The sequence below is a fragment of the Oryzias melastigma genome, linkage group LG6, assembly GCF_002922805.2.
Source record: "Oryzias melastigma strain HK-1 linkage group LG6, ASM292280v2, whole genome shotgun sequence".
NCBI lineage: Eukaryota > Metazoa > Chordata > Actinopteri > Beloniformes > Adrianichthyidae > Oryzias > Oryzias melastigma.
In genome coordinates, this window is record NC_050517.1 from 75822 (window position 1) to 86492 (window position 10671).

General features: G+C 40.2%; 1 protein-coding gene across 3 annotated transcripts in view; it reads left to right on the plus strand.

The window, feature by feature from the left end:
* Positions 1-4698: 4698 nt before the first annotated feature.
* lsp1a (lymphocyte specific protein 1 a) overlaps positions 4699-10671 on the plus strand; it is a 47578-nt gene continuing 41605 nt past the window's right edge. For 2 of the 3 annotated variants that reach the window (XM_024282178.2, XM_024282180.2), the window contains exons 1-2: positions 4699-5452; positions 5542-5640. In XM_024282178.2, coding sequence (XP_024137946.1) covers positions 5582-5640 — 59 coding nt within the window. In that variant the 5' untranslated portion in view covers positions 4699-5452; positions 5542-5581. Of the gene's footprint in view, positions 5641-10671 lie in introns of all 3 variants that reach the window. The other variant, XM_024282179.2, reaches the window with a different exon arrangement.

Here is a 10671-nt window from a genome sequence, read left to right on the forward strand (position 1 = left end):
ATTGGTGGACACAGTAGTAAGGGATGTAATCATGCTGAAGAAGGAGTCCTGACAGAAGAACTTGGCAGTGTGAGCGAGCTGCAGTCTGGGGGTGTTGTGGAGGCAAAAACCTCAGTCCTGAAAGGAGTGCCAAGGAGTAGGAATACTAACCCTCGATGATGTCATCAATAGTCGCTGGCCCTGTAGGTTAGCACTTAACTGACATTGGTTTTCAAAAAGTCATGCTAAAACTAAAAGTCATTACTTCCATTTAAACGTAAACCTCTGTGCTTCAGAGCACACCCACATGAAGTGGTGTTTCACCTCTGTGACACAGCCCGACGTGGATCATCCACTACTTTAAATCTAAAAAAATGTTGCAACTGTTAAATTATCAGAATAAAGTATGACTTTAAAAGACGTATGACCAAATGTGTGACTTTTAAAGTCATGCATTTATGAGAAATATGTAATAAATGATTGAGGAAAAGCACCAAATGTGGTTTGTCTGAGCTGTGCTTTAAGATCAAAGACATGGTGCATCTTGGGAAGCTTTATTTCCAGATAGGCTTCAAAAACAAAGAAATTCTGAACCTTTTAGCAACTCAAAATCTAATTATTATTAGTGTAGCCAGCTTTACTGGGTTTGGTGTTGGCAATGCAAAGTTTAATATGTAAGAGAAGAAGCTTAGAGACCCGTTTGGAGGACCAGCACTGTCATTCTGCATCATTCACATACGCAGAAGTTCATTTGTCTGACCTCTAGAGGTCAGTGTTGAAACCATTATTATTGCTTATCTTTTCCATCAATAACATATTTACAGCTTCTCAGATATCAAAATGTCTTGTTTTCAGATGATACAAAAATGTTCTTTAGTAGGGATGATAATCTTATTCAGACTACCAAGTATAATTAAACATTGAATGGGTCGTAATAAGTTCTCATTAAACCTAAAGAAGACAAAAGCAATAAAATTTGATAATCTTATGACATTCAGAAATGTGTGCAAATAAAAAATTACAATGAAGCATATTCTTGGGAATCTTGTTAAACAGTAAAATTGGTGGAAAAAGGACAGGAGGAAGAAGATGTGTTTTGTAGATGGAGACAGAACAGTAAAACAGGTGCTAAAGAGGAACTGTGAACAATGGAACTTAGAAAACTAGAGAGATGGTGAACATGATGGAAAGAAGACAGGTGGATATTCTTTGACTTGAAGAGACTAGATGGTAAGAGATTGAGACTTAAAGATTCATGCTGTTTTTTCATGGTGTGGATGGAAAGAAGAACAGAAGGGGAGAACCTGAAAGAGGAGTTTGATTAGAACAATCTGGAGATGAATATTGTAAGAGAGGGGGATGAGTCTGAAGGTGTGATGCCGTGAGTGGTTATGCCCCTCGAGGAGATGAAAGAATTCTGAAAGGAGAAGGATGAGAAGCTGCATTGTCTGCTGTCATGCAGTCGCTGAGCAACAAAGCCAATTATTAATGTTACGCCCTGCTGCAACCGCTGCCCCTTTTTTTACTAGGCCACCTGACAGGTGAGACCAATGTGCCTTAATTGCCACCTGCTGTCTACTTAAGACAGAGGAGGCCACACAGCAGGTTGGTCTTGGTCTCATTTTACTCTTTTTGTCCTCAGCAATCTTAGATTGCTGGGTTTTGTTATACTAGTCTTATGTTGGATCTTGGTAGTTCTGATTTGGGGGCTTTATTTTGTTTTTATGAGGTAGTTTTGGTTCTTCAGTCATCAGCATGGAGCTGCAGACTCTGACGGTCAACCTGGCTGGGTCAGCAATCTCCCTGACTTATTTTATTTTTGGCCAAAGTTCCAACTCCCTTTTGATTTGTCTTTTTTAACCAGCACCCTAACTTGATTTTTATTCTCATTTTAGGACACAGCAGGCTTTCTTTTATTTAAGAAACTGTGTTCCTTTTATTTTTGTCGTCCATTTTTTGTTATTGCCCCCCCCCCCCAAGCCTATGCTGGGTTTACCCCAGGGGATGTAACAATTAAGGCCCATTTGACAACTGCCAGCTAATTTGTCTTTGCTGAGCTTTTATTTTTGATGACCTTGAGCCATCAGAGGTCATCCTACATTGGCAAGTGTAATCTTCCTTTGAGAATATTAATATTACTCGTAAATGTTTCTGTAACTGCTTTTTTTTTAAACTTTTGCATAACTAACACATTTCATGAAACTATCCTGTAAACAAGTTGTTTCTCTCTTTAGTGTCACAGTTGAGCAAACAGGAGGAAACCCAGATGCAGGAAAGGATTACATGCACATAGAAGGCATAGTCCAAGGGCTTTAATGTACATCAGCCATATAAACAGAACTCCCAGGGCCAGGAAACAAAGCAGAGTTCCTTAAATACACAGAGCCTAATTACTGTAGTGCAGGCAGCTGTGACTGTTTAGCAGGATCCACAGGAGAATGGGCGGAGTCACAGCAGTGTGTACAGAAGCAAAAAAAGAAAGTAACTGAAGCAGAACATGACATTTAGAGGATGCTGCTCTTTGATTGTTATAAACCTTTTCACACTGTCAGTCCAACGTTGATTCTTCTAAATACAGATTGAGTAGAGTAGACGTCACGTTACTTACAGATTATAAATTCTTTACTTCAATTTGATTAGCCATACTGTCATCTGATTTGTTGTAGTGGTCTTTCTCTCAATTCTCATAGGAACACATTTTTATTGTTACTTCTTTTTGTACTGTTTCTGGTCGTCATTAGAAATTAGTTAAGTGACATTCCTAAACAAATATGATTTATGTTGTGTGCACACGCCGTCCCTTATCAATCACAATGAAGCCCATTCATCTCACCTTTGTTCCCTTCTATATACAGTGAGGCAAATAAGTATTTCAACTTCCTGTGATTTTGCAAGTTCATCAACTTATAAATCTCGGAGGGATCTGAAATATTCATATTAAGTTAATGTCCACGGAAATAGACAATCTAAGAAAACAATGTAAATCACATTGCATGATTTTTAAAAATAATTTATTTGTATTCTACTGCTGTGAAAAAAATATTTGAACCCATGAGAAAATCAGCGTCAATATTTGGTAGTAACCTTTGTTTGTGATTCCACAGGTCAAATGTTTCCGGTAGTTTTCTTTTCAGATTTGCACACACTGCAGGAGGGATTTTGGCCCACTCCTCCACACAGATCTTCTCAAGATCTGTCAGGTTTCTGGGATGTCGCTGAGAAACAGAGTTTGAGCTCCCTCCAAAGATTTTCTATTGGGGTAAGATCTGGATACTGACTGGGTCAACCTTGATATGCTTCATATGGAGCCACAGATTAGTTATCCCAGATGTGTGTTTTGAGTCATTGTCATGATGGAAGATCCAACCCATATGCAATGCTCTTAAAAAGGGACGGAGGTTGTTCCCCAAAAATCTCACAATACATTGTCCTTGTTGTCCTCTCCTTAATATAGTGCAGTCGTCCTGGGTTGGGGGAAATGGTGAGAAACTTTCTTCAAGAAAAATAGCAGTCATCATCATCATCATCAGTCACTGAAGAACTCTAACTGGGGCTGTGCTTTAGGGAAATGTGGCTGGAAAGACTGGTATTTCTGACCTTGAAAAGAAATCTCAAGATGTTGAAGTTGTTTCTGTCGTCTAAGCAGAGATTTCCATGTTAGAGACAGACACGCTTGATAAGATTGACTTATCATCTGGTGTTCGAGATAAGAATGACTGGGAATCATCAGGTTAGTAATGATAATAACAGTATCGTGAACAGAAAGGCGCAGTCTCCACTGAAATGGATGGATTTGGTGATTTCAAAGGTTCTAGAACACTTCTGTGATTTTTATTCATTTCCTCATTAAACCTGATTTTTTACAATACTCTTGGATTAGTCAACATCACATGTGTCAAAGTCAAGCCCCGGGGGCCAGATCCGGCCCTCTGGGTAATTACATCCGGCCCTCCAGATAATTAATTTTTATTGTTATTAATGAACCCGATGTCATCTTGCACTTATTTAAAACTTGTTTAATTTTGACAAAATATATTTTTATTGACAGTAAAACATTGAAAGCTATTTAAAGTTTGATTTGATTTTTTTCTTGAATAAAATTCTTGCCTTTTTATTTTTCATACTTTAAAATGTGTAATTCTGCTAACTTTTTGGACTATTTTGCCATTTACTAATATTTTTAGGCTATTTTGGAGTTTACCTAATTCTTTAGCTACATGCTAGCTGATTTGGCTAACCTAAGGTTTTTGTTTTGTTTTTTGACTAGTTTGGATTTTAGCTAATATTTTTGCTGGCTATCATTTTCAGCATCTTCAGCTATGAGCACTGGCCTGTTCAGCAGGCAAATTCAGCTTAGCATTCACACTAGCATTATCACAGTAGTGCTTTATATGTTCATACTAGTGTTAAAAGTTACCTTTTTTGAAAACGTTTAAAATGTAGTTTTTGGTGTGTTCAATAAATGATTATCCTGTTCGGCCCGTGACCTAAGGTATGTTCTGGATTTTGGTCCCCTGTCTGAGTTTGACACCCCTGGTCTACATCAATGTGTTATCAAATTTTCAAACCCTTTGCAGTCACTATGACAACATAGTTTGGTTTGTCCTTCAACCTTTAGTTCAGAACTGATAATCTATGAGGCATTTCATGTCTTCTCCATGTTTCATGAAAGCTGCAACGTTTCTGACTGAAGCATGAAGTCATTCCCACATGAGCTGGGACTTAAGTTTGGCACAATGTCGCCATGGTAATTGCCAAAACAGTTTTCAGTGGAAAGGCTTTAGGAGCTTTTGTCATCAAACAATCAGTAAGGAGTCTAGTCTGTGTGAGCACAGACAGGTCTGTACTTCGGTTCATCACTGTCACACAATTGCTGCCGTTTCAAAGAATAAGAGGGACGACACAGTTTTCATCTTTGTTGTTTTTTTCTCTGAAATTGTTCACTTCTCACTGGGAGAGGAACATCTGTGCGATGGCTTCAGCCTGTTCAGCGAGTATCAGCAGCTGCAGAAACTTAAGTGCATTGAGGTTTGCATTGTTACTGTATCTGGGATTTCTTCTCCTTCAATCCATTATAGAAAGTTTTTTTTTTTTTTTTTTGATGAATGATGGGAGGAGTTTGGGACCAATCAGGAGTAGATTTTCTTTTTTTCTTCTTTTTGTATCCTCCTATCTACAGATACACACAAGGCAGATCACATGACCAGGGATAACGAAGGAAAAAACAGCAAAGAAAAAAAGAAGAGAGATTTGGGCCTCAGTGCTCTGAGCTCTTCAATGGAAACCACATGTAGCGCAGTGGGAGGGGGCAGAGGTGTGTGTGCTTGGAGTGTGTGTGTTCGGAGGGGGGGGGGGCTGTGGTGACTAAAACTCCAGCCTCAGAGTGAGGGAGGAGGTAGTCCCTCTGAGCTTTGCTGACATTCCCGAAGAGCGCTTCAGGGGACTGAGGAGTGTGAAGAACAGTAGATTATCTGTGAGTGTTTCCTCCACAGTTCACACTTCTTTACTGCGGGGCTCCTGGACAGAAAGCAGAAAGCTGATCTTCTTTTTATTCAACTAAAGGAAAGCAAGAAGAGGATCTACTGGAAGACAAGCAACAAACATGTCCAACGCTTTGCTCAGGAGAAACTCCAGCAAACAGGGTCTGCAGAACCTCATGAGGTGTGTGGTCAGGTTTCTCCTCTTTCTGCTGCTGGTTTCTGTTTGTTTTCCTACAAAAAGCAACTCTGGTTAATATTTAAGCAGCACAGTTCAGGCTCAGAATGAGGTGCTTTAACTCAGTTCATCTCCCTTTTTTTATGACTTTTTTTTAGAAAAGGTTTTGTTTCACCTGCAGGAAGCTGAGCAGGTTTTCAGCTGAGACAGTCTTTGTTTGTGGGGTAAACACCACTGTCTAAATGGGGACAGAAGGATTACTGAAAACACTTTGGGTCATGTGGGGATTTGGGGTTTTCCAATGACCTCACTTTATATCACATTGTTTCCTTATAACAAAGAAAACTCCACTGATCAATCTTTTTCTTTATGAAAGAAAACAGTTGGAAACATGATTTTTTTTGAGTCATTTTTCATGGAATGCAGAGCAGCTGTAAAGGAGGCGACTCTGTTAAGCTGCAAAGGAAAGTAACGTTGCTGCCTGGTGTCAGAGGTGAAAGGCTCGCTCTGTCCTCCCTTTGTTTCCTGGACATTGTGGAGGGGTTTTTACTGTGTCTCTTCAGCACTGAAATCAGTTTTACAGCTTTGAAATCACAGGATAGCATAAGACAAATGCTCAAGTTCTCGTGGTGTGGATCATTTGAATCGATTGGCTTTGGTGATTCTTCTTTAACAATACTTCAATGTCTTCATTTCTGGATAAAATCCAGAGTTTGGGCAGGGAATGTCTGCCAAACCAACCACCTATACGAACGAATCAGTGAGAACCTGCTTCACTCTGGTGACCTCTGAAGGGATAAGCTGAGAGGTGAACAACAACTTCAATGTGTTCAATCAAAGCTTGCTTTTTGTTTGTTTTACTGCAGCATACAGATGTTTTAGACCTCTTAAAAAGCGCCTTTATTGACTCCCTTTCATTCTGGTATGCAATAATCCGCTCGGCTGTACAAACATAAAGAGAACAATTATAACCAAATGTAAGATTCTTAAGTCTTTGTGTTAGAAAACATGAAAACAAAACTCATAACGCAAAGAAAAGTTCCTGAAAAAGTACAAAAAAAGTCTGAGATAGCCAGATTGATAAATATATAATGAAATTTTTAAATAATTATTAATAATTAAACTGTATTTATAAGGAAAGAGATTAAGCATTTTTAAATATGTTTCCAATATTTGGAAAATATTTTTGTTTAACCTTTTAATCTCAAATGATAAGAGTAGTTTCTGGTTAGTTTCACTCTACGTAAACATATTAGGTCAAGCCTCAGTGCTGTTAGCTCACACCAGGTCACTTCAGGCTGCTGATGTCTGGTTGAATTTTGAACAGTTGCAGGCTAATTGCGTTTTTTTTAAGTACAGTTTGATTGCTTTACTGACCAGCAGAAATCACAACGATTTACATGAAGTGTAGCAGGTGAAGATAAAATAAAATAAAATAAATTTCTTTGGAATTGACATCTGATTAATTTAAAAATAATCTTAAAAGTTGTGTGTTCTAAAATATTGCATAAAATCTAATTGGAGGACTTAAGGGGGTAAACATGTACTGAATGTACTTTATTCAAGAACATAGTAAAACAAAAACATCCTGTTGCATGGTAAACTACAGGTTTTCAATAACAAAAGTAATCATGTAAAAAACAAAACAGGAAGTGTCATCCAGCAAAAGAAGACGAGCAGATACTACAGAAAGGGGCATAGGAGGGTTGTATCACAAAGCACATGTGACCATTCTAAAAAGTTTTGAAATATCATTATAGACTGATTTCAGTCTATTAGTTCCATGTCAGGTGTGACATACACAACTGCTTCTTGTCCATAATTCACCTTGTTTTGTTCCCTCTTAGGACATTCTTACACCCCGTCCTCCATATCCACTCTTCTGGTACGATAGCTGACACGTTGTTTATGCCAACACATCAGGGTGTCAGAGTTGTGAAATCCTCAAGGTTCACTGAAGTTTGGCCTTAGTCAAAATTTTTAACTACGGGGGTTTTCTGGAAACCCCCTCCCCAAACAGTTAGGACAAAACTTCTTTCAGGACAGCAGCTGAATGGTTGTGGGCTTAGATAATGTGGGGATTTTCCTTTGACTTTGTGTTTCTCTAAACAGTGATGCATGGATTTATCAGAGGTGAAGGTTAGATTTATGAGCTTGTAAGATGTCTAGGTGAAGTAGCGGTAATCACTAATGTCAGTGAGAATCTCTGATTCAAAGCAATAACAGAGGCTGGACTCTAGATAAAACCTGGGGGAGGTGGCGTTTATGCTGGGGTGACTAATACAACAGCGCCATGGGGAGGTAAAGGCAGATTCTTCAAGATTTTATGATGCTGCTCGATTTCTGTAGAAATGTAGACAGTGGAAGTCATTCGGTCATCAGGGGTGCAGAATGGACTGCTTTTAAATACACCCTAACGGGCGGCTGGCGGCCACCATCCACAGACATTTACGCATCGTCCAGTCAGAGCTGCTGTCAGCCGGGGATCCGCCCTGTGGCTGCCCAGCTATTGTTCGATTTCGTAATTGTGTCATCCCTGCCTACTACTGGACTGTCACTGCGTGACCTTAAAATGTGTCTGGGTAGCCACTGACCAATGTCAACTTTTAGAGAAAAATCATCCAATCGCTGTAAAATTGACCTTTTCTCAAAACTTCTGAGACCATCTTACAGCTTGTAATGGCACTTCGTGGCCACCTGCCAAACTTGCGCAAAAACTTGCATTTAGGTTGCTGTACAGTTGCATTCTGGACATATTTTTATTTACTAACCTTTATTTAGCCTGGAAGTTCAATTATGATCAAAAAATCTCTTATACAAAGGAGTCTTGGCGAAGAGGCAACAAAACACATATTAATTACAGATAGAAAATAAAAAAAAAATAATTTAAAAACAGTTGCTATTAACAACAGTCTGCTAAGACTATGTGACTGTAGTCTCTGCAGAAATCTCCAGACTAAGGGAGCGGAATGAATGACATCACACCAGCTGTAGCTTGCCTAAACTGCTCCACATCTATGTCAGCTCTGTTGAAATCTCTGATTCATCCAAGAGTTCCGACTGGAAGGGAAACAGCTCTTCCTCTTTAGGGAGATTTCTCATCTATCTTTCTGTGGACATTAAATATTTCCAAGTCACTTTTCTGACATAAGTTGGGGTGTTTTTTTTAACCATGAGCTGCAGCTGCAGCTGCTCCGACGGTACACACTTTCTGAGTCAAGACTGGACGAAAGCAGTTCTGGTGTTTCCTGATCTCAGCATTCCAACACTCCACATGGATTTGGACACATGTGACTGCAAACAGAGGAGACTCTGAACCCTTTGTGTTCAGATGGAGAGCAGTTGATCCCGGGGGGGTCAAAGCAAGCATGCAGCAGCTCCAATCTGTTTTTGATCAGCTCCATGTGGGAGACCATCACCCCCTCAGGATGGCCTGGTTGGCCTGCGGCAGGGACATCATCCAGGAGCCATACCTGCTCCAAAATGCCTCTGACCTCCGACCCCTGAACCCCCCACAGAGGGAGGGCTTCCCTCAGTGTTTACAATACAGAGAGATAAGAGATGCAAGAATGTTTCTGGGGAGGTAGGGCTGTTAAGTGACGGGCCTCCGACCCCCAATCCTTCACAGATTGCCTTCATCTAGAAGACGGAGAGAAGGTAAACAGTTTCATGTTTCCAGGGGTCACATTTCTGATATCTCTGTGACCAAAGTGTGAAGCTTTAGGCAGTCAAATAGAGCATCAGGAAAGTATTTTTGAAGGAAACTCCAGATGCTAATGTATCTGGAGTACTCAGTAAATGCACATGAATGAATCCCAGCACTGAAGTGGGAAGCCTGCATCCGTGGTCTTTGTCCAGACAGAGAAAGAGAATCTCTTCACAGCTCAGGTTTTGTCATATTTTATTAGAAGTGATCTGAACCTAATTATTGAGCTTTCAGAGGGACAATCAAGGCTCAGCTGGTTGTCTTCTATATAGGAAGTTGCCTCTTCCACTATAGTGCTGAAGGCTGTGGGTCAGGTTGTGTGTTCTTTCTGTGCATGTGTGGGTTTTCCCCGCCTTCCTCCCACAGTCCTAAGACACGATTCATGGGTTGATGGTGACTCTAAATTCTTCCTGAGGATGTGAGTGTGTGTCAGTGTGGGGGCCTGTGATTGGTGAACTTTGCAGGGTGAACCCCCACATTCAGCTTGAAGCTTTTGGGATAGGCTCCAGCATCTGTGACCTTTGGTTAGGCAGGAAGAACAGATGGATGGAAAAAGGATTACTCTGTAGCAGACATTTTGATTGTGACAGCTGGAGTCATTGTTGGTGTTTAACAAATTATATTTCCTGTTTAGACCAATGATTTCCATCCATACATCTGTCTTCTGATCCCACTGAAAATGGGGTCTGGAGCCATCCCACCAGTGTTGGGCTAAGGTGAGAGCACGTCCTGGAGAGATTTGTTGTAGGGCCACAGACACACACTCACATTCACTCACATGCACACCTAGCGGCCATTTGGAATCATCAATGAAGCATGGTTTACTTATTGTTTTTCTACCTTACTCAAAGGCTCATTCACACACACATGGTGGGTCCGCTGCTGAACACTGGAGCCAACCTTCCACCAAAGGAAAAGTAGGGTTCAGGGTTTGCCCAAGGACAATTTAAAACATGGGCAGGCAAAGCAGGAATCAAATCTTCTGATCAGGAGTCAACCGCCCTACCACTGCACCATGGCGGCCCCTATCGTACAAGCTCCACAAAAAAAGGACTAAGATGGGATTTGAACTTGGATCTTTATGCTGTGAGGCATACACCACTGTGCAGACCATGACTAATGATTTTTCCACAGCAATAATTCCAATCAGGGTTAACCTTGAACTCATAGAGGTAGTTCTACTGAACCATACTTTTCAGTTTTTCTTGAATGGATTAGTAAATAACCAGTGAAATAGAGATAAACCTGTATGTACTATTATTGAGTTAGACTGAGCTGTATCACCACATTTTCATTTCATTCTTGTCATTGCCAATAAGACAAGTTAAGCA